General features: G+C 49.9%; 8 protein-coding genes across 8 annotated transcripts; 6 read left to right on the top strand and 2 right to left on the bottom strand.

The window, feature by feature from the left end:
- Positions 1 to 18: 18 nt before the first annotated feature.
- M421DRAFT_8113 (uncharacterized protein) lies at positions 19 to 372 on the top strand (the record flags this gene model as incomplete). Its single annotated transcript, XM_033597520.1, has 1 exon — positions 19 to 372. One exon carries the CDS (start codon positions 19 to 21, stop codon positions 370 to 372), a length of 354 nt encoding a protein of 117 aa, XP_033445487.1.
- On the bottom strand, positions 184 to 4,210 carry M421DRAFT_424034 (P-loop containing nucleoside triphosphate hydrolase protein). The gene has a single exon (XM_033593629.1). The coding sequence runs from the start codon at positions 3,985 to 3,987 to the stop codon at positions 439 to 441; it is 3,549 nt and encodes a 1,182-aa protein (XP_033445486.1). The 5' UTR covers positions 3,988 to 4,210; the 3' UTR covers positions 184 to 438.
- Positions 4,211 to 4,505: 295 nt separating this feature from the next.
- On the top strand, positions 4,506 to 5,862 carry M421DRAFT_262858 (uncharacterized protein). Its single transcript, XM_033588700.1, has 2 exons — positions 4,506 to 4,571; positions 4,818 to 5,862. The coding sequence occupies exon 2, from the start codon at positions 4,901 to 4,903 to the stop codon at positions 5,681 to 5,683; it is 783 nt and encodes a 260-aa protein (XP_033445485.1). The 5' UTR covers positions 4,506 to 4,571; positions 4,818 to 4,900; the 3' UTR covers positions 5,684 to 5,862.
- On the bottom strand, positions 5,794 to 6,699 carry M421DRAFT_70601 (uncharacterized protein; the record flags this gene model as incomplete). The annotated part of the gene is made up of 2 exons (XM_033596722.1): positions 5,794 to 6,164; positions 6,285 to 6,699. The coding sequence occupies 2 exons, from the start codon at positions 6,697 to 6,699 to the stop codon at positions 5,794 to 5,796; spliced, it is 786 nt and encodes a 261-aa protein (XP_033445484.1).
- Positions 6,700 to 6,973: 274 nt separating this feature from the next.
- On the top strand, positions 6,974 to 8,413 carry M421DRAFT_424031 (uncharacterized protein). The gene is made up of 2 exons (XM_033593628.1): positions 6,974 to 7,862; positions 7,913 to 8,413. Exons 1-2 carry the CDS (start codon positions 7,280 to 7,282, stop codon positions 8,203 to 8,205), a joined length of 876 nt encoding a protein of 291 aa, XP_033445483.1. The 5' UTR covers positions 6,974 to 7,279; the 3' UTR covers positions 8,206 to 8,413.
- A 142-nt stretch (positions 8,414 to 8,555) lies between these two features.
- M421DRAFT_424030 (uncharacterized protein) lies at positions 8,556 to 9,269 on the top strand. Its single transcript, XM_033593627.1, has 3 exons — positions 8,556 to 8,803; positions 8,859 to 9,110; positions 9,161 to 9,269. Exon 2 carries the CDS (start codon positions 8,877 to 8,879, stop codon positions 9,105 to 9,107), a length of 231 nt encoding a protein of 76 aa, XP_033445482.1. The 5' UTR covers positions 8,556 to 8,803; positions 8,859 to 8,876; the 3' UTR covers positions 9,108 to 9,110; positions 9,161 to 9,269.
- An 845-nt stretch (positions 9,270 to 10,114) lies between these two features.
- On the top strand, positions 10,115 to 11,622 carry M421DRAFT_103286 (uncharacterized protein; the record flags this gene model as incomplete). The annotated part of the gene is made up of 5 exons (XM_033586888.1): positions 10,115 to 10,312; positions 10,366 to 10,470; positions 10,539 to 10,769; positions 10,823 to 10,965; positions 11,016 to 11,622. The coding sequence occupies 5 exons, from the start codon at positions 10,115 to 10,117 to the stop codon at positions 11,620 to 11,622; spliced, it is 1,284 nt and encodes a 427-aa protein (XP_033445481.1).
- Positions 11,623 to 13,318: 1,696 nt separating this feature from the next.
- Positions 13,319 to 15,556, top strand: M421DRAFT_400345 (amino acid transporter). The gene is made up of 7 exons (XM_033590198.1): positions 13,319 to 13,555; positions 13,603 to 13,673; positions 13,721 to 13,744; positions 13,794 to 13,966; positions 14,023 to 14,426; positions 14,474 to 14,809; positions 14,860 to 15,556. Exons 1-7 carry the CDS (start codon positions 13,409 to 13,411, stop codon positions 15,385 to 15,387), a joined length of 1,683 nt encoding a protein of 560 aa, XP_033445480.1. The 5' UTR covers positions 13,319 to 13,408; the 3' UTR covers positions 15,388 to 15,556.
- Positions 15,557 to 21,336: the final 5,780 nt, after the last annotated feature.

Here is a 21,336-nt window from a genome sequence, read left to right as displayed (position 1 = left end):
GCTGGACGGCTGAAAGGCATGCAGAAGAAAGGCGGTGACACGCTCAGCCTCAAGCCATCGAACGGTCCTTCATTTGTCGTGAACATGAGCTCGAGATGGGCGAACACATCTGACCATGGTAGAATCCTTGACTTTTTCTCAGGCGTCATCGAGAAGGTCAAGGCAGAGGCGAAGAGAAAAGGGGTGGACAATGACTACATTTACATGATCTACGCATCGCAATTTGAAGACCCAATCGGCAGTTACGGCGCGACCAATGTTCAGAAGTTAAAAGCGGTGTCGGCCAAGTATGATCCTGCATCTGTGTTCATCAACTTGATGCCTGGCCACTTCAAGCTGGGCAAGGGCGCGCCGACCCCGAGCATGCCTTGAGTTTTAGGTGTAGTGAGGAGGAAATAGGGGGTCACTAAATAGTTTTGTGGCTTACACATAAAACGTTCAAGCCCAAGAGCCGTATGTCTCCCCTGCCTTCCCAAGAACCGGCTTGTGCTTGTGCACACCAATGAAGGAGCGCTCGCCACCAAACATATGAATACTCCTCGCGAAATGATCCTCGTCCTCCTCTTCTTCCTTGATTAGTACGCCATCAACTACCTTCCCCCTCGCCATTCGTACCATCTCTGCCTCGACGACAGTTTCAATACACGCCTGCACTGTATCCTCTTCACCCCAAGGCAGCGCGTCGATGTCGATCTCTTTCTCTCGACCCAACAAGCACATGACAATGACCATTGCGCCAGCCTTGCTCATAACTTGGTTGGCATGTTTGCAGCGATCATCATTGCAGCACTCGAGGCAGCCCTCCAAACAGTGGCACGTCTGAAGACGTTTGCATGCTTGTGCAAGTAGAGAGTCAACGTGCTCGAAAGCCTTTGTGGATATGCCGCTCCCGCTTGCGCCTCCCTTGGCATCGTAGAAAGTGAGCCGAGCGGGCCGCTTGCGCTGTGTTTCCTTCTTTGCAAATTCTTTAACAGCAAACTTACACTCGGTGCGTACATCGCCGGGCATGCTGATGACGTAATTGGGCATGAGAGACAGTACCGAGTGTTCTGCGGCGTGGATGCCGGCAGCGATGTTAAGTCTGCGGGATTTTAAGATGTCCATAGCTGACTTCGGAACGTCGAGCCACATGCCTTTTGAGAAAAGGATGATTGGAGGGTTGTCGACCTGTACGGCATCGAGGATGCGTCGCTTCTTGTCAATCTTGAAGAAGCCGTAGACGATTTGCTGGATCTTGATAGGCCCAAAGAAAGCTCTCGATCGTGAACCGGGAATTCTGCGAATAGCTTCTGTCTCGACGGGATCGATGTCGGTATAGTCACGCTGCTGGGTCGTCCAATCCACCTTCACATATTCCACCTTAGCGATCATTCGCTCTTGACTGAACTCTTTGACCAGATATGTATTACCCTGGTGCAGGAAGATGCCGCCGTCGTAGATCGTGAAGAAGGCGCGTGAGGCTTCCAGTTCCTCCAGAACCGTATTCTTGCCATGTGTGACGTCAATGATGGCAAAGTGGGTGTCTTCAGTATCGCGAATAGCTACCAATCGAGATGGCTGGGGCAGGAAGCGCTCGTTGCAATGGTAGAATCCGTTGCCATCTCTGCGCATTCGCTCTCTAGCGATCTTCGGTAGCAGCAGACCAAAGTATGCTGTGTCTGCCTCAACGGTGATCGGCATCTCGTGTGCAGCACACTGAACGTGACCTTCGAGCACCAGCATATTCTCCAGATCGACTTGAAGTTCGCAATTCGGTTTGGTGAAGATCTCTTCCGGATTCTGCATGTAGTACTGGTCTGTTGGGAAACAATCACCGACTAAGACTGACAAAGAGTCCTTGTTTCGTCTTCCAGCACGTCCACTTTGTTGACGAAGATTCGCGATAGTGTACGGGAAACCGACGGTGAGTACGCAGTCTAGGGATCCGATGTCGACACCAAGCTCTAGCGCAGTGGTCGCCACGATGCCCAACAGCTTACCATCAAACATCTCCCGCTCAATCTGCCGTCTGTCTTGAGGCGTGTAACCGCCTCGGTATGACATGACTCGTCCGGTAACCTCTGTTCGTTCAAGAATCGTCAGCTCTGTCTTGATGGCCGCCTGTAACGCCTCGCATTGCTTTCGTACTCGACAGAACGCAATGACCCTTACGCCCCTCAAGATTAATTGACAAAAGAGCTTTGCGGTCTCAGTGTTGCAGTCACCGCGACCTGAAGTTGGATCGCCTGGGTCTTTGAAGGGTGTGTTCCAGCACAGAAACTCTTTTCGGCCAGACGGTGAGCCATCGAAGTCGGTCAGTCTGACCTCATCAACGCCGAAGATGGTTTTCATGTGGGTTTCTGGGTTCGCAACCGTTGCAGAGCAAGATATGAACTTGATGTGTCGGTTACCCAACGCAGCGCATATCCTGCGCAATCGGCGCATGATCATAGCAACGTGAGCTCCAAATAAACCATTGTAGACATGCAACTCATCTACAACAACAAAACGAAGATTCTGAAGAAACGTTCGCCAGGCTTCTTCCTGAGGCAAGATTGTTAGGTGTAGCATGTCCGGGTTCGTGAAGATGACTCGACCCTCATCTCTGATGTAGTCACGGTCTGACATAGCCGTATCTCCGTCAAATGTCTCCACGATGATGTCTTGCATGCCGTCCATAAAGCGTAGCAGCTCTTTCATACTCTTCCTTTGATCTTGTGCCAGCGCTTTTGTGGGGAAAATATACATCGCCCTTGTCTCTGGCTCCTGCTCCAGCTGATGAAGAACAGGAATCTGGTAGATCAGGGATTTGCCTGAACTGGTTGACGTTGACACAATGACATTATATCCCTCATAAAGGTTGTTGATAGCCTCAGCTTGGTGTGCATACAGCTGTGTGATGTTACTTCTGTTGTACAACGCATTGACGAGGTTTTGAGACATAGCAAAGTTGAGGTCGCCATAAATGGGAGGTTGTGGGTCAAATACTCGATGGCCGTCCGGTACAATCTGGCCAGAGTACCATTCAAGAGCCTTCATTTCATCCACAATCTCCGGTATACTCTTTCGCTCAATTGGTATGGACGTTGGTAGTTTCGACACTTGGGGCCCTAGGGTAGAGCCGCGGCTTTCTGTAGGCTGGGGTATGAACATCAAGGACGTCTCTTTGAGTATCTCTACTGCGCTGCGTCCTTCTTCTGCGCATTGGTCCAGAAATGCATTGATGGCCGAGGTAAACTTGGCGTTGCGCTTCTCTATTAGGTTCATCATCTGCTTTTGACTGAACACCGGCATTTTGAGCTCTTCATGGCGTAGCCTCTGGGTCGCTCTTATAGGTTCTCCAGTTTTCGCATTCTGAACCTGACGCTTCAGGTCTCCGTCGATGAACTCGAAGAGCAACACCTCTCGGTGTTCGCCCTTGTCCGGCTCAGGCTGCATGATAAGGAAATCTTGCGCTCTCCTTCCTTTCATGTTGTCCTCTTGACCCATCAGATTTATTTGCAGCATAGCTTCGTCGACGTAGGCGAAGTTGATAGCCCGGGGTATCAAGGCTGTGATCTGTGCGACGTCTTCGGTAAGCAGCGCGCGCTTGATGTGCCCTTCAACTGTCGCTCTAAGATTATCGAGAGTTGTGGCGAGCTGCTTGCGCGTGCAGCAGAAAGTGTAGACGAGATTGAGCGCGCGGTGCACTTGCTGTAGTTTTGTAAAGTGCTCCGGCCATGGCATTGATGATTCAACCAATGTCGATGAGGCGCGTCGTACCAGTGCGGGTTTCTTCGCTTTCGTCGTTCGTCGCGGCTTCTTGCCGCCATAGTAGGTCTTGGTGGGAACACTCGTGGTCGTCGTGCTATCATTTGCTGCATTGCTCAAGTTATCTTGGCCTTCATCATCGAGCACTGGCGTTTGCGACTTAGCGGAACGCTGGGAATGCTCCGGATGTTCGTCTTGCGCCTTTCTTTTGCGTTTTCGAACGACCTGATTCGAGACCGACGCAGCTTTCAAGGGCATCTTTCATGCATGTTGGGTCCATGGATAGCGTGTGTGGAAGGCTTGGTGGCGGTTGTCGAGACAATTGCCCCTAGAGCTGCAAGCGCGAACCTTAGAAAATCGATGACGTACTGTAGTTCATGAGAGTGTCCAGCAGGCGCGACCAACACCAGAGGTCATGTTATGAACTCGGTTACAATATTTCCAAAGCTTCTCATCGAGATGTATGTCATCCGTGAGGTTGTACCTGCACGGTTGAGCAAAGCATGCGCGTGTAAGCCTTGCGACTTCCCTACGCGGTATCACGTGGTGAGATTCGCGGAAATGGTGGGGCCGAGCTGCAAGTAAACTGATCACGCGCATATGCCTCACTGACAGCTCACAATGCATCGCCTCGCAGCGTGCTCGCCACCTTCCATGTCCTCATGAGCCTGGTTGGCAGCTCGGCTCAGTGTTGACGCCGCAGGGTTACTTCGAAGAGGGGAGCAGCCGTGGTTCACTGGGGACAATGATGCCGCGTGTAACTCGACCCTTCAGCCTGAACCCGTAGGCAGCATGAGCGCCTTTCTGTCTTGCATCTTTCTCGCCTACCTATCCCTTAAGAGGTAAGCTTTCGAAATTCTTACGGCCAAGAAAGTAATCGATAGTCGGAGTGGGCGGTACCCCTCCTCCGTCCTCACCAAGAATAACCCACCAGGCCCAATGGCCTTAGGGCTGAAGCTCGTGCCGCAGAGGCCAGGGTACTTATACATTTGTCTGGAGTGCAGTGCAGAGAGATGTCGTGCGTTTTCGTTCTGTACCATCTTTTCAGTCTAGAACTCCGGCTGACCGTTGTTGGCAAACTGATAAAGAGCCTCGCCATATCTATTGTCGCTTGTACCTTCCCTGTATCCTTCTATCTCATCTTCGTTCACCTGCGTGTCCAACATCCGTGATGGATCTCAAGACTGGTCAACGAGTTGCGATTTACCGGGGAGCCGACCTACCGAGCCAGTACACCTGGAGCCCTTATGTCTCGAAGCTCGAGCTTCGTTGTCGTCTGTCAGGTCTCAAGTACATCTGTGAGATTGGCTTCCCCCCGTCCGGACCTAAAGGAAAGATACCGTACGTGGAGGTGACCATGCCTGGGCATTCTTCAGTATGGCTCTCGGATTCGACCCTGATTGCGAAAGACTTTGTGAACAAGGGCCTGCTGCATAGTTTGAACGCAGACCTGGGTGCTTTGGAGAAGGGACACGACCTTGCAATTCGAGCATTGATGGAAGACAAGCTCGCGTTTTACGACACGCATGAGCGTTGGGTCAAGAACTACTATGTCATGCGAGACCATGCCATGGGCAAGCTGCCATACCCAGCAAGGATCATCGCAGGAACTCTGGCGTACCGGGGCATCGTCCAGCGACTTCATGAACAAGGGACCGGTCGCTTTAGTGACGCAGAAATCACTGCTTTCACTGAAGAGGTTTGGGAATCCGTCAATGGGTTGCTCGAAGCCAGTATGGACAAGAAACAGAGCAAGGAAGAGTGTTTCTGGGTATTGGGAGGGAACGAGCCATCTGAAGCCGACACCACTGTCTTTGGCTTTGTTGTCGCCAACCTTGTTAGCGATTCTGCGCCTTGGAGTAGGGATCTTTTGAAGACGCGATTTCCCAATACGGTCGAGTATGCAAGAAGGGTCCATAAGAAGTACTTCCCAGATTACCACATGTGGAACTAGGGCTTCCACACCGAAGAGCTCGCACGCAGGTTGCTTTGAAACACCTCACGACTCCTTCACTTCTTGACTACTTGTATCGTTACCTATTCATTTGAAGATTCCACAACTGATCAGGCATCATGCGAGTGCGAGGTACCATCTAATACTGGCTGAACACCCAGAATCCATGGTAGCCCCACCTCTTGTCCGTTCTCCAGCCTCCACAAGCCTTGCTTTGGTCTCCACATCGCGAAAATAGCCGCTGGCGTCATCTCGTGTGCGCACTTCCGCCATTCATCAGTCGCGCCAGGCATTCCGGTGTCGAAGGCCACCTTGAGAAGAGACTGGAAACCAAACTTCTCGTACAATGGCTTCCCCATGTCCGATCCTTCCAGCCAACATTCGAGATTAAGATTGTCTGCTTTCTTTATACCCGCTCTCATTAATTGCGAGCCGATACCGCACAGACGATGTGCGGGAGTGACCGCCATCCAATTTAGTGCTGGCACTACGTTAGCATGTATCCAGTTTTAGCTGCGGTGTCGGAGTGCTAATAGTCAGGAAGAGGGGGTTTTCTATAGATATGTAGGGTCAAATCTCATTTCTGATGACCTTTACTTACCACAATGAGGACGCGTCATCCAGTTGGCCCGTGGCCTGTAGGCTTGGTTCAAGATCGATTCGCAGAATTTACGACATTCACCCTCAGGCCACCACGGTGCCTCCAGTTTGGGCACGCCCTTGACGAATGGGTTTGTTGTTGATAACACCCATTGCGCACAGCCTACAGCCTTCTCGGTGACGGTGTCGAAGGCGTAGAGCCAATGGCTCGAAGGGTCTGCGGCGTGTTGTCTCCAGAATCGCTCCTTCGATTCGGCGATTGCAGCCTCGCGGTGTGCAGGTGTGAAACCAAGGATCGGAAAAAACAGCTGAATGAAAGGTTCGTATGGTGTGTGATTTGCTGCCCAAATCACTTCGAGTACCTCCTCCAACTCTTGCTTTGTTTCAACCTCCCGGACGAGGTAACGATCGTTCATGTCTGTCGCAAACTGCTCTTCGATGCCGACCATGGCGATATCGGCGTCCTGAAGTAGGTCGTCGAGTTACTGACCTGCCGTCTTGTGAAAACTACAGCGGAGTCGGAGATACACAAAAGCATTAGGATTGGATATAAGTAAATTACCGCGTTTGGTCAACCTCCCTAAACAGGAAGGAGCTAATGTGGTTAAGGCTGCTACCCTAGCGCGCCTCGGCGCGACGAGCCAGCATTTGGCAAGTCGCATTTATTTACCAGCAAACACCCGATAGCCCCCCATCTTCCAGCATCCTGGTTACACACGTATCACCAATGTCATGTCGGTAAGCTTGTGACCTTCCTTGCTTCGTCCGGAGCTAAGACACCCGCCTGCTCGGCAACAATGCAGAGCGGCGCGGCTGGGATGCGTTCCCATTCATCACTGGACCGAGCTTTGGATCGTGAACACGGCTGGGCGTAATACGTGTACTGAGCCACATTGGCAGCAGCAGAACGTGATATGGTTACACCGGAGATGCCACCCTCTTCTGCTGCGGGTGCTGCTGCCTTCCTAACTCCGCTAGAATATCATCACTAGAGCCATGGAACGACCACCTAAGTACATGCCTGTGAGCGCAGACGAGGAAGAAGAGATCGCGAGACAGCTTGAGGAAGAGAAGGATGGCATCGCATGGAACAACAACTCCACGGAGATCATTCCGACGAACACGCGCAGCTTTGTCGCATTTCTGTCATTGCTGCTGCTCTCACTTTCAGCGAACGTTCTGTTGGTCATGGACAATGCGAAGCTTCGAATTGTGACCCAAAGCGCTGGCAAGACTCTCTATAGTGGGCTATCATTCGATACGCCTGTCACATATGAGCCTATCTCACCTTTCTGGAATCCCAATAGCAGTGCACAGGAGATGGATGCAGCATGGGATGCAATCAACACCAACCCTGTGGCAGTGGCTCTTCACGATGACTTTGTACGCAAGGCTGCATTACCTCCGTCTGGTCGTTTTCCCTGGGACACTGAGCGCAGCATTTACTATCTGAAAGGGATCCACGATCTTCACTGCGTGAAATACATCCGCAAGGCTGTCGCAGTGAAGCACTACGGCGGCAATCAGACCTTCGACTTCCACCACATCAATCATTGCCTCAATGGCTTACGTCAAGACAGTGGGTCTGCCTTGTACCATACTTAGAGCCATGCTGACCCCTCGCAACAGTAATGTGTGCAGCAGACGATACCCCGATGCCGGCTCTTGCTGAGCATATCGGCGCTGGTCAGACTCGGAAGTGCCGTGACTGGAGTAAGATGACCGATTGGGCTACACAGTTGGATCGAAATGCATGTTTCGAAATGGACGATTATCGTGAGGCCACCAACACCCTGGAACAGTTCGCATTCTGTCCACCCGGGTCGCCGTATCAGTCGGTTCAACAAGCGTATTTCGACTATCACGGCCACAAAGATCCATACGAAGTCAAGAACGATGAAGAGGTAACGGAGATATTCTGATAGCTTTTACGTGCCGGTAATGCGAAGACTTGGTTGATCGACGAATTTGCGCCATTCTTCTCGAATATAGGTCTCATACACTAGAATCAGTTCCGACTTGATTGCAACACTCGCATCCGCACTTGATGAGATTTCGATCCTCCAGCCAAACATAGCATGTTGGAGTATCACAACATGGATATTGTCGCCGACCAGACGTCTATCCTGCATGCTCGGGAAGCTCATTCCCGAACATCTCGCCAATCGGGTGCAAAATCAGGCCCTCATGTGATATCAGATGCCGGGAAAACTATTGATTACATTACTGCAAGCCTTCCGCCGCGCGTCGAAGTCAATCGCCCTTGCTTAAGCACTGGTCGAGTGTTGAAGGCAAGGCTGAGAACCGCTAATTGCGCCCCAAGTCCTCGATGCAGTGGGAATGCGCATCAGCTGAACTTCGGGATCTTGAGTCGCATGTTGGGTTACAGCATTCAAAAACAACAATAGATCTGCTGCTCAGCCTCATGTAAGAAGTATATGAGGGCGTTATGAACGACTCGTAAGAAGCATCATTCACAGCTGTGGCTCATCGATTCTTTCATTTGCATCCGTTGCAAAGGTATGTCGCAAAAATTCTCTTCAAGGGATGTGTAACACTGACGCCTCGCCAATAGTAGACAAGATCGATCATCATGCGCTCCACTTTGATTCTGCTCCCATTGATGGCTCTATTAAGCAGCGTTCTGGGTGCACCCGCTCCTAATAAGTGTGGTTATAACCCGGACAAGCCGGACTGGAAGCCTAAATGGAAGGATGGCAAGCCAGATATCACAACATCGGCACCTGTGAATCCGAAGATCAACGAAAGAGCTGTCCCTGATCCAAAAGAAGAGGTGGAACTAGAGGTGAGAATTGATTGTTAAATCGTAAGATTCATCCCACCTGCTCCATCGTCCCCAGTACTGATCACATTCAGTGTATCGCAAAAGCTTGCCATCAGATGGTCATAACTTTCGCATCGTCATTTTATCCACATTGGAACAAGCAGTCAGCTTTAATCATCATGTCATTCTTTAATAAAAGCCACTCCATTCGCTTAGTTTCTCTGGTGAAAATCCTCTCCATTGCTTGGCAGTATTTGTCCTGTGAACACTGCTCGATCTTCGGTGCTCTGGAACCAACGTCATCTGATGGCTCTGTGCCGCAACCACTGAACTTTGTTTCGCCTCCTTATCAGGCAATACCTCCATACGTGCGTTGGCAGATGTTTCACGGCGGTCGGGAACCAGCGTCTACCAATCTTACTCGACAGATGTTGTACCACCGCGCTAGAAGTGATGTGTTACAAGGTCACACCAGCCCTTGCGGACCTTCAATCCGACTGGAATACTGCTAATCATGGCGCAATGTCGATCGATATCAGCTGAGACAAATTCTGAGTCGCTATCGAAGCGAAGTTGGTGTTCGCCTACGCTGCTGTCGCTGTAACTTGTCGTACTTACATTGTAAGCCGACGAAATTTCGGACCATATTCGAGGCCATAGCAGTTACACAAACAGTACCACAAGTGGAAGCATCTCCGCTGATCAAATCGCTCGGGAGACCTTGCATCGTTCACTGCACAACCACGTACAACGGTATTCCCCAGCCCTGAGCTCGTCTACCCCTCCACCCAGCTTGTGATGTTACGAAGCGCGTATCTGACTTGTCCGTCAAACCAGGGGCGGATAAGGATACTGTTGTTTGTTTCTCAGGCGGTTTGTCTGGCGAAACCTTACATTTCTCAAGTGATGCGCCTGAATTTGGCCGCGGACGCCTCCATCAACAACTTTCTCTGCACTGGCTATTGCGACTCGGAAGTTTCGGCGTCTTACCCACTTATTTCAAGGCATTTGCATGGTCTACCGCCGGATACTCGATAAACGATGCGATGACAACCATTTATGTTTCTTCTCATCATCCCATCCCGCGACAGCCAGGGTCTAGGGATGACTTGGGACCCTTCTTGAATGTTGTCACTTGGATCCTACTCATCACTTCTGCGTTGGCGGTTGTGACTAGACTTATCACAAAGCGCGCCTTGAAGCGACGGGTCGATGTCGATGATGCGTTTGTCCTTCTGGCTTTGGTAAGTAGACCCACTATGCTGCGATATATCCCAGACTGACGATCGTCGGTCAGATCACCAGCATTGGATCAGGGGCATCTGTCAGCGTCCAAGTTGCAAACGGTTTAGGTCGCGACCTCTCCACGTTGGTAGGGGAAGATGTCGAAGCCTACCTCAAGGTGCGTGATTGCACGCATTCCTAGTTGCGCCCATCTTTGGACATAGCCGCTGACCACTCGAGACGTAGGCCGAGTACGCGAACAAAATACTGTACATCGCGACTTTAGCCCTGGCAAAGTTGTCCATCATATCACTGCTCATGAATATTACCGCTTCGGACAGGCACCGACACCTAGGGCTCGGCCTCACCGGCTTCATTGCGCTCTGGGGTTTGGTATCGGTCATTGCGACTTCATTCCAATGCGGCGGCACTTATCCATGGCGCACTAGTAGTCGGGAAGGCCAGTGCATAGACTTCGTAAGTCTGATGCTTACAGCCCGTTTAGTGAAGCATGGCTGACAGAAACGCAGATCGCCTTCTGGCAAGGCATGAGTGTCATCAACATGCTGACCGATCTAGCGCTGATTTTATTTCCTGTGCATGTTATCGTTACGCTTCAGATGAGCATGGCCAAGAAGGTCACTATACTCACCTTCTTTGGCGCACGATTATTGTAAGTCACCTGTCCATGCCTCTTGAAGTGTTGGTCCTGACCAGTCTCAGAGATATCGTTGCAACCGCTGTTCAGATGGCGTACATTGACGGGTTCTCCTCAACAAACCCAACTCGAGACCTGTGGAAATGGACACTCGTGACCCAGATCATTGAATGTATCACAATCCTCACCTCTTGCGTTCCTTATCTTCGCCCACTTCTCGAGTCCATTCCTTCAGGGCTTTACGGCTCTGATGAGATACGCCGCCGTGGCACGCCATCCGAAGTTGGTTATTCGCGCAGGAAGGGAGGATCATACCAACTCAGTAGTACGGACTCGAAGACCGACGGTGCCAGTCCGCGAAGTGGATCACAGAATAGGAAGAGTCGCAACGACAGCGGCATGAAACGCTTCTTGCCCATGCTTTTGCAAGATAGAACGACACACTCGAACTCGGCTTCTGGGGTACCAGGTGGTCCACGCCGGTTGGACGGACGAATAGACGTTGAGATTACAGCCACGAGAGACAAATCCGAGAAAGAAAAAAAGTGGGAGACTGACAGCATAGGCAGCAATTCCAAGATCTTGAAAACTACAGTCGTCAGTGCTGAGTGGGAAGAGGCGCAACGTCAAAGCCGAGAGGCTTCGGTGGATGAGATCAAAGTACTGCGATGAGCTAGATCCTTGGCCTCTAGTAATGCAACGTTTTCTTGCTCATTCGTGCCATTCATCGTGCCTCTACACGTGTATTTCTACAAAATGTGTTTGCCGGAGAAACTCACGACATATCTTGCCATAAGCTGTGAGTAACCCAGGGGCTATGATGTCAGCACGAGGCGGGGTGGTACTGATTTCTTGTGTGGTTCAACATGTACCAGACGCTCATACTAGGCACTCTCCAGTGGCTTCCTCACCCAGTCCAGGGCTGTTTGTCTCGAGCACATGGCCACGGACACCGAGGGTACTTACAGCACAAAGTGCAATCAATTTCGGGCTGCCTTTTGCGTGCTAGTCGTAGTAGTGACAGGTACACGATAGACGGATGACACGGACCCGCTGCACGTATGCATACAGCGCTTGTTGCTGTCCAAGACCTTGTGCGCTGCTTGGGTGTTGTACCTCGTGCGATGTGGGACTACCTAGGGGTCTCAAGCGATACGGGGAATTGGGCAACAAAAAGCCAGAGGCTGCACACTTCCAGATGCAAGCAGGCCACTGGACATGCCTTCAAACTTTGCTGCACACGCGATGGATGTTGTCGCAGGTAGCCGAACGCTGTAGTGTTCACAAATGACGCTGCAACGTGCAGGTGGCGATGCAGCCGCAGAAATGTGGAAAGAACCGAGTCGAGAACCAGTCAGCGACCGTTTGCTCTTTGCGTGCATCCAGCCTTGCCCACGCACTGCTTTTCGATCTGATCTTCGGTGATCTAGATATGAACGCCTGCCTATCAGAGAAGTCGCCATGGTAAGCCGTTGGGCATGTCGGTGAATCTGAAAATGATCAAGTGATGCAGAAAGCCCACGTGGTCCAGAGTCTCTAAGCGCAGCAATCGTGTTCCACAGGGTCGCACCATCCCTTCATTCTCCTCCCCAACCACCTCACATCCAGGATATTGCCCTGGCTCGTCCTATAACCTGTCTGCGGGGAGCCCACTGATCTAACCAGAACGGACTGGCAGCCGTTTCTGTTGCCACGAAATCCATGTCTTCATCTTTATCAGCATACTGCCCGTTCAACGACGTTACTCTACCGCTGATTTCCGTGCGATGCGGATCTTACTATTGACATTTTCGTCATTCCGCTGATTCTGTAAAAGAAGCCATCGCGCCTTCACCCTTGTCAAGCATGAGCGAAGAAGCCCGCCGTTCGAATCGGGAGACCTTGCAGCTCGGACGAGCATGCAAACAGCTCCCCATGCATGGACAGTGGATTTTCAGGTGAAATTCAGAACGTAATCAGGCCGGAAAATCATCCATGGCTGCCACCTGGGAAGACATCGAAGCAAGGGGCAACGCTCCGATGCATGCCACCGCTTTGCGCAGCTCCCCCAAGCCCAGCTGTGGAACCGAAGAAGCGAATCAGTGCTCATCCTCGAGCTGTTCGTCAAGCTATGAATGCGGTGCAATATGTCGAGATGCCGCCGTCACTGCAGCGAGCCTACAAACGCTTCAGCTGCACAGCGTATTGTCTTAGCGGCTTGCTTGCTCAACGCTTCAGCATCGTCTACCGTTCTTGCCGGAACACATGGCTCACGTTACTTCCGAAGGGGATAAATATCAAGATTGACTTGCGTTGCATGTGTCCCCCGTATCACGATCTGACTTTCAGTGCCGTCGTTCCTTTCCTAAACTGCTGGCCAGCCCCCTTTCGGCTCCTGAAATTAAACTCGTTGACGTACCGTTTATCTGGCCTTGAGTCTTCCATACACCGCAGCTTTGTCTTTTGACGGTCCCTCAAAATGGAGAAACATGTCGAACTTCAGACCTTCAACAATGGCGAGCTACGGAATCGTCGGGACAAGGACTCGATCTCAGAGGTCAAGGGTGCCGAATTTGATCGTGACCGATATGAGCTGGCGAGAGTGGGCAAGGAGCAGGTCCTAAAGGTTTGTTACCATCTAACAAAATATACTTTTAGAGCTAATATTCGCAGCGTCGCTTCGGTCTGGTGTCTATGACGGGTCTTTCTTGTGGTTTGATGTGCACATGGGAAAGTCTTCTTGTGTAAGATAGGTCCTCAAGCTGATTTGACGTCTCTGACATGTACGCAGCATCTTCTTGACTGGCTTCCAAAAGTGAGTTGAACCTACCTAACACCACCCGGTAGCTTGCTGATCTCAACAGTGGCGGTCCCGCTGGTCTTATCTACGGGTTCATACTGATCTGGCTCGGCAACTTCTCGGTCTTCATTTGCATCGGTGAATTGGCGAGTGCCGTACCTACAGCCGGGGGTCAATACCACTGGGTGTCTTTGCTTGCACCACGTTCGAACAAGCGGTTCTTCAGCTACATTACAGGTACCTCACATTTTGGAACTTCCGTGTGCCTGAAGATTTTTCACTAACAAGCCCAGGCTGGCTGACCGTCATTGGCTGGATCGCAGCTCTAACATCAGTGTGCTTCTTTGTCTCGGATCTCGTTCTGCAACTGGCAACGCTGAATAATCCTGACACCTATGTACGGGAGAACTGGCATGCAACGCTGCTGTTGTGGGCTGTGCTGATGCTCTGTGTCTTCATCAATGTGTTCATCAGTGGTGCGCTGCCAACCATCGAAGTAGTCGTCTTGGTCATGCATGTCCTGGGGTTCTTTGGAATTCTAGTGCCACTGGTGTACCTTTCGCCGTATCACAATACTGCCAAAGCCGTCTTCACTACTTTCAACAACAAGGGTCAATGGCCCACACAAGCATTGGCCTTCTTCGTTGGACTACAAGGCAATGCATTGGCCTTTGTCGGAACAGACTCGGTTGTGCACGTGAGTCAAATCATCTTTGAAGTTCGGACTACCAATGACTCTTTTAGATGTCGGAAGAGGTCAAGAACGCCAGTACTGATGTCCCACGCTCAATGCTCATGAGTCTTGGCATCAACGGAACTCTCGCCATTGGACTACTTATCGCTGTCCTCTTCAGTGCGACTGGCCTGGACGCCCTGCTCAATGACTTGGAGTCACCTCTATCGCCCTTTATCCGAATCTTCCAGCAAGCTGTAGGCTCGAGAGCTGGTACTACCGTCATGGTAAGTATCATCATCGCTCTCGAGTTCTGTAGCGCAATGGGTTGCCTAGCTGCAGCATCTCGCATGACTTGGTCCTTTGCGCGTGACAAAGGTCTGCCTTTCTCTAAGGCCCTGAGCATTGTGAGTCCACATTACGTATTTGACGTCAGTCCGATTCTTATTCTTCATAGATCGACCAGCGCAGTACTATCCCTGTGGTGGCCATTTGCGTTGTCACAGTCTTCGCCGCCCTCCTCTCCCTCATCAACATCGGGAACAGTGCCGCCTTCAACGGAACCATCTCGCTCGTGCTCGAGGGCTTCTACCTCTCCTACTTGCTCGCTATCGGCTTGCTATTCTGGCGCCGTATCCGCGGCGACCTGGACAACCAGAACGATGAGCTCAATGTCTTCAACTCCTCGCCTTATCACCCTGAACGCTACGACCGCAGTCTCACGTGGGGTCCTTGGCGTCTCAAGGGCAAACTTGGTGTTGTGAACAACGCGGTAGCCATCTGCTACTTGCTGCTTATCATCTTCTTCAGCTTTTGGCCAACCCAGATCAATCCATCGGCGGAGATGATGAATTGGGCTGTCGTCGTCACTGGCGGTGTTGCGACGTTCTCAGTTGTGTACTATGTCATCTTTGCAAGGAAGAGCTACACGGGCCCTGTGGTCGATTCGGAAGCGATCGCGAAGTACGAGCAAGGTACCCTATAGGCCTGCGGAATATATGAGACTATCGGAACACTCAAAGAAGCCAACAGCTGGAGTCAGAGGGACTTAGAGCCCTTCCGGAATGGTTGCCACGGATCACAATTTCGTTTGCATTGTAGTTTTATTGGGTAAAATGGTGGCGCACGTTTCGTTCCGCTGACCATAGATTGACACATCGCTATGTAGTATGACAATGAACTCATGACTTAAAGCGCAATCTGACTTCGACTGGCCTCGATGAGCTTGAGTGGACCATCAAATCGTCGTCAATTTGTGTTCCACACAAGTACTGAGTCAAACAGTCCGAATGTCAAGACAATCTACTTCGCGAAGCTTAAAGCCCCTGATGAGATCGGATCTTCTTAGGGCAAGCAATGCCTTCCTGTCGAGTCATGAGGCCGTCTGCGCGCTTTGAATATCTACTGGGACATCAAGTTCGTAAAGCACTTTCGCTGGGTTAATGTCCATCCAATTCTTTAATAGCTTATCATTAGATAACGTAGGCATTCCCATCATGCTAGCTGAGTTCGCCCTTATGCCTTCCACATTATCCCTCCGTCTTGGCGATCCAGTCTTTGATAACGAGCACGTTGTGTGGAACCAAGCCATCCAGATCCTGTCGAGAGTCCTCAAGTACTTTCATGCACCGCTGCAGGAGGTTACTGTAGATCTTGAAGACAGTTGCGGTATCTGTCACCGTGCCTCTCGGGAAGTAATGTCTAAAGCGCACGTACGGTACTGGAGTTTATGTGGCTTTGTAGTCTAGGAATGATCGGAATACGCCCTCCAGCTCTGGCTTATGATGGATCTGCATACGCTTGCGATATCTGCTACAGCCTGCATCCTTCGTGCAATTGTACATCACGAAGTGCGGCACAGCGGTCGAGCGCAGGAAATTCCAAGCCGCATCTAGATCTTCGCGATCGAGCGGCTCGTCAAAAATGAGGCTCTACAGCCACCCACAAATGGTAAATATATATAATATTGTGGTGTAGTAGTAATTGAAGTATGGCGATTAATTTGTACTATCTGAATTTACTTGGCAGTCTGACGCTGCGGCCGCGTGACGTCGTGACAGGTGGTTGGCTTGAGGAGGCCTCCTGGGCTTGAGCACCACCCACGGCATCCACCACACGTTTTTGACGCTTGCTCTTTTGTGTAGATAGTAATGAGGCTCTCTTCTTGCCTGTTTGAGATAACTGTATAGGTTTGGCAGCGTTGTGGGCGTCTTTCTGACGTTGTTTTTCAGCTGCCTGTTCAGCTCTCTCCTTCTCCTGCACCTTCTTCCTCTCCTCTCGCGCCACACGCCTCTCCTCCTTCTCTCCCTCCCGTGCCTGCTTCTTCTTATCGCGTGCTTGCCGCTGCTCTACTTTTGCAAGCTCTTCTCTTTCCTCCTGTTGTTGTTGTAGCTTATAACGCTCCTCTGCCTCACGTCGCTTGGTAGGTGACCAGAAAGTCACTTCACTCTAATATTCCTGCTCCCGCTGCAGAGGCAGTACTTTAGGCTTCTTGTTGTGCTTGTTCTTGGTCTTTACAGCCTCCTTAAGGCCCTGCAGCTCATGGTGTATAAGCTGATTCTGCACTAATAGATACTGGAGAGTCCAATGAAGCTTCTGGGTCTCTCTACTATCGTTGTCCTTTACTGCAGCCTTGATAAGACTCTGGATTTTGACCTAGTCGTCACCGCTATACACAGAAGTAGACGAATCAGAGCTCTCAGCTGCCTCAGGGGTTCCGTGGGTGAAGCGATCAAGTACTTGGCTACTATCAGATGGGCATATCCTAGTAACTCTAAAGGAGCTCAATACAGTACTCTCTGTAAAGCTCTTCACCTCCTAACAACACTGTAGATAGTGTAGAGAGGGTGGACACAACGCGCAAATATGTAAGAATAATGTAGAAGAGGTCTCTAAGTAATATTACAGCTTAGTTTGCCTTGTGCAGCGCTAGTTTGTGGTGTTTTGGGCCATAATAGGGTTTGATAGGGGTGGGTCTTGGCAAAAGTAGGCGACTCGCCGTAGTGGGCAACTTGCCCTACACCTACATTAACATATTAAACTACTATTTGCAGGCCTGAATTTGGGTGTTATAGGCCAAAATGGGGTCAGGCTTTGGTGTGGCCTTGGCAGAGTGACCGGCATACCCGTGTGACCGGCATACCCGTGTGACCGGCATACCCGTGTGACCGGCATACCCGTGAAGTACGTTACCTAAACAGGACTTTAGAGCATACCCATCCGCCAGCCTAGGCAGAAAAAGAGGCAGAAAAAGAGCGCAAGAAACAAGAGCGCAACGCAGCAAAAGCTACACAGTTACCACAATTAGGTAAGCGCAAAGCATCAAATAAGACCCAGAAGAAGCCTCAGAAGCCTCAGAGGCGTGCTGCGGGTGCGCGGAGTGGTGTTCTAGTAGAGGTGCCTGCACCTGCACCTCGCACTCACACCACCTGCAGCGGTCGCGTCGTCATACAAAAGTATTGATTTGAAACTGAGAACATTGTCGCATAGGTATATATATGTCTCTACTAAAAAAAAAACTACTTATTGATTACTACTGTTGGTGGCTCTACAGCGTAATTTTTGTGGTGTTGAGATGTGCCGAATTCGTGCATTGACCCGGTGCGTGCGTTGACCCGGTGGACACGGTACCGTGTCCGCCGGGCTCGTGCACGGCTCGGGCTCGTGCACGAATTTCAGACATCTCAAACTCACAAAAAAGATTGTATAAGTTAACGTACTCTATCACCAAGCTGGTCATATCACCAAACTAGTCACTTAAAATCCCACCAAAAAACACAGAAACTATACCCCTGCATCTCAATAACTACTTAATAGAATCTTCTAAAAACTTTAGAATAGAGCTACATCTATACTAATAAGACTGTTTAAAAGTCTTAGAGTGCTTAGCCCTATATTATAGATATTGTTTAGAAGATACTAAAATACAGGGGTAGCTATAGGCTATCTTAACATCTATACTAGCTATTAGTCTAAGACTTTTAAATAGTTTTATTAGTATAGATATAGCTCTACTCTAAAGTTTTTAGAAGATTCTATTAAGTAGTTATTAAGATGTAGGGGTATAGTTTCTGTGTTTTTTAGTAGGATTTTAAGTGACTAGTTTAGTGATATGACTAGCTCAGTGATAGAGTACGTTAACAACAAGCATTAATTATATAGCTAAAATTAATTCTAAGTATCTACAAACTTATGTGGTGATATTGCAAGCTCTATTAATAATTCTAAGTTGCGGTGCAGCCACTGCAGGTGGTGTGAGTACGAGGTGCAGGTGCTGGCTCCTCTACAACAACACCACGCCTAGCACCCACACAAAGCCTCTGTTGCTTCTAAGGCTTCTTCTATGTCTTTTTTAATGTTGCGCGCTTACCTAATTAGGATAATTGTATAGCTTTTACTGCGTTGTGTTCTTAATTAAGACGCTCTTTCTTAGCAGCCTCTGCCTCTCTCTTTGCCTGCAACGTCTTAAGGCGATTCTTGTACGCAACAGAGTGTCTCTCTTTCTCTAACTTGTTCTAAAGGGCAGTTTGCGCTTATTACTCCTTCCTATAATACTTAGTAATTGTTTCTTTAAGTTGTTATTATTTATTGTTATAAGCTTCTTGTTAGGCTTTGCATACTTTACAAGGACTGTAGAGCGTAGCGTTAGACTTGTACTTCTTATCCTGCTACAAGTTAAGAGTCCTCTGTTTCTTTTTTAAGGGGTTTAAGCATGTTATTGTACTACAGAGTCTGTTGTTTTTAGTCTCTAGAAGCATGTTTTAAGTAGAGATGTGGTGGAGAGTCTGCCTTAATTACTTTGCTACCTTAGAGTTATCCTCCACCACAACAGACTTAAAGAGCTAGTTAATTAATTGCTAATTGTTACTAGCAATAGCTAGAGGTGTACTTAGCTCACTGTTGCCTTGTTGCTTAAATTGCTTAAGTATAATGCTTAGATTCTGCAGAAAGATGCCTGTGTTGACAAAGGAGCTAACGTGTTTCACAAGCGAGCGCCGCACCCAACCGAGCGCCGCACTTTCAACAACAGAACGCCTGCGCAGCGCTATATCACAACACAACACGAATAAATAATTGTTTGCAGGCCTAGATAGTATTATTTAGAAGCTTTACTATCATCTGCGTCCTCTATTTCTACCTTGCAAGTGCAGGAATTGTGTCTAATCTCACTGCAACGCCCACAGCGTTGTCTAACGCGCACCCTCTTTGCAGGCGTCTTGCCCTCACCACAACCCCCACCCTCCTTTTTAGCAATTAAGTTAGCTACTTTGCTAACTGTAAGGGTCTCCTCTGTGCGTATATATTGTTGCTTACAGGTCTTGCGCTTTGTAGACGCTTCTACAGCGTCTTAAAGGTGGCCTATTTCCTCCTGCATTAACACTATATTATGAGCTATCTGCTGAGCGCCCTTTGCTAACTGTTTGACCTGCTCATCTAACGAACTTGCTAGAGACCCTTGATGGATTTGAATCTGCTTTTGAATTAGAGTTGACTGCTCCTCTACTTTGTGAGCAGTGCGTGGTGTCTTTGGCTCCCAGGCGACGTTGCTGGGTTTTGGTGGCGTTGGCGTGCGCAGGCGCACATCAAGCTTTGATAACACCACCTCTGGGTTGTGTGGGACTAGCCTAGCACCTCTAAAGCCTGCGCGAACGTTCTCTCTAGTGAACGCCTTACTAAACGCTGATTTAAAGGCTGGCAGGAAGGTTTCCTTGTTGATATGGTGGATGCGACTGCGTGCCAAGGCCGAAACCTTGTTGCCATACAGGCGCTTTAGTGGCGAGAAGCAGGCGACGTCAAGTGGCTGCAACAGGTGCGACGAGTGCGGGGGCATACAGAGAGTGATTATCTTCTTCTCTCTGCAGAGATCTTGGAAAGCCACTGAGCAGTGGCTCTCATGGCCGTCAATAATAAGTAGCTGGTAGACCCCAACTGGCTTCGCATGCGTATCGAAGTGGTGGAGCCAGGCAAGTGCTAGATTATTGTTAGTCTAGCCAGTAGGACTAACATCAATAACCTAGTCCTGTGGGAGGTCCTTAGTAAACCAGTTAGAGATGAGAACCTTGCCTGCAAGGATAAGGAATGGTGGGATAACCTTCCCTGTTGACCCAACGCCTTGTACCAGGGTAACCCACTCACGATTGCCAGGTTGGATCTTCTTCCGCTTCCCAGGCTTCTCTGAGCCTGTTACTACCAGCTGCGACAATATCTTGCCTATTAGGAAGCTAGACTTATCAAAGTTGTACACATCCTTGTCTATAATACCATACTTCGCCTTCATGGACTGAACAAGCGTGAACCAGGGCTGGATAACTGCTGGGTCCTCGCAGGCAGCCCGCTGGCGATCGTATGGGCGGGTCCACCGCTTCTGGAGCTCTGGTGTACGCTTTACCAAGTTGTCAACCCAGTTCTTGCCAACAGGCTTTGCGCCGCGCTCTCTTAGCAGTTTATCTGCCATATCTTGTACGTCTGCCTTTGAGGAGGGTAGGCCACGCGCAGATTCCTCAAGTATACGTAGTACAACTGCCTCCTCTTCTAGCTTTGTAAGGTGCTTTGCATTCAGCTCGCAGTTGCGTTAAGAGCGTGTTCTGTCGCGTTAGTGTTAGATTATTTGTTTAGGCACTTTGTAGACTTTCTCAGCGCGTTAGATACTTTAAATTTAGTTTCTTAAGATATTAGATATAGCAAGCTGTACATCAGCTTCAGTATAGAGTGTAGGAGCTTGTTGTGGTTGAGACATTACGCGCTGTTGTTGCGCCGGCGTTCTGGCAGCGAGAGTGCGGCGCTCGGTTGGGTGCGGCGCTCGCTTGTGAAACACGTTAAGTACCGAGGCGGACGGCGTAACCATCGGGACGGCGTAACCATCGATCCGATGACCAAAATCAATGCAGCACCCCACTTTCAACACGCGATATCTCTATCAATATGAGCCCAATTG

Source organism: Didymella exigua (assembly GCF_010094145.1).
Source record: "Didymella exigua CBS 183.55 unplaced genomic scaffold M421scaffold_31, whole genome shotgun sequence".
NCBI classification, from domain to species: Eukaryota; Fungi; Ascomycota; class Dothideomycetes; order Pleosporales; family Didymellaceae; genus Didymella; species Didymella exigua.
The sequence above is the reverse complement of the archived record's forward strand: the minus strand, read 5'-3'. Positions and strand labels throughout refer to the sequence as shown.

Excerpts from the sequence above, each read along its gene's own strand:
- M421DRAFT_424034 (XM_033593629.1), bottom strand. The coding sequence starts at position 3,987 with ATGCCCTTGAAAGCTGCGTCGGTCTCGAATCAGGTCGTTCGAAAACGC.
- M421DRAFT_262858 (XM_033588700.1), top strand. The coding sequence starts at position 4,901 with ATGGATCTCAAGACTGGTCAACGAGTTGCGATTTACCGGGGAGCCGAC.
- M421DRAFT_424031 (XM_033593628.1), top strand. The coding sequence starts at position 7,280 with ATGGAACGACCACCTAAGTACATGCCTGTGAGCGCAGACGAGGAAGAA. Across the intron at positions 7,863-7,912 it reads CAATGGCTTACGTCAAGACA|TAATGTGTGCAGCAGACGAT; the intron begins GTGGGTCTGCCT and ends CCCTCGCAACAG.
- M421DRAFT_424030 (XM_033593627.1), top strand. The coding sequence starts at position 8,877 with ATGCGCTCCACTTTGATTCTGCTCCCATTGATGGCTCTATTAAGCAGC.
- M421DRAFT_400345 (XM_033590198.1), top strand. The coding sequence starts at position 13,409 with ATGGAGAAACATGTCGAACTTCAGACCTTCAACAATGGCGAGCTACGG. Across the intron at positions 13,745-13,793 it reads TTCTTGACTGGCTTCCAAAA|TGGCGGTCCCGCTGGTCTTA; the intron begins GTGAGTTGAACC and ends TGATCTCAACAG. Across the intron at positions 13,967-14,022 it reads GTTCTTCAGCTACATTACAG|GCTGGCTGACCGTCATTGGC; the intron begins GTACCTCACATT and ends TAACAAGCCCAG.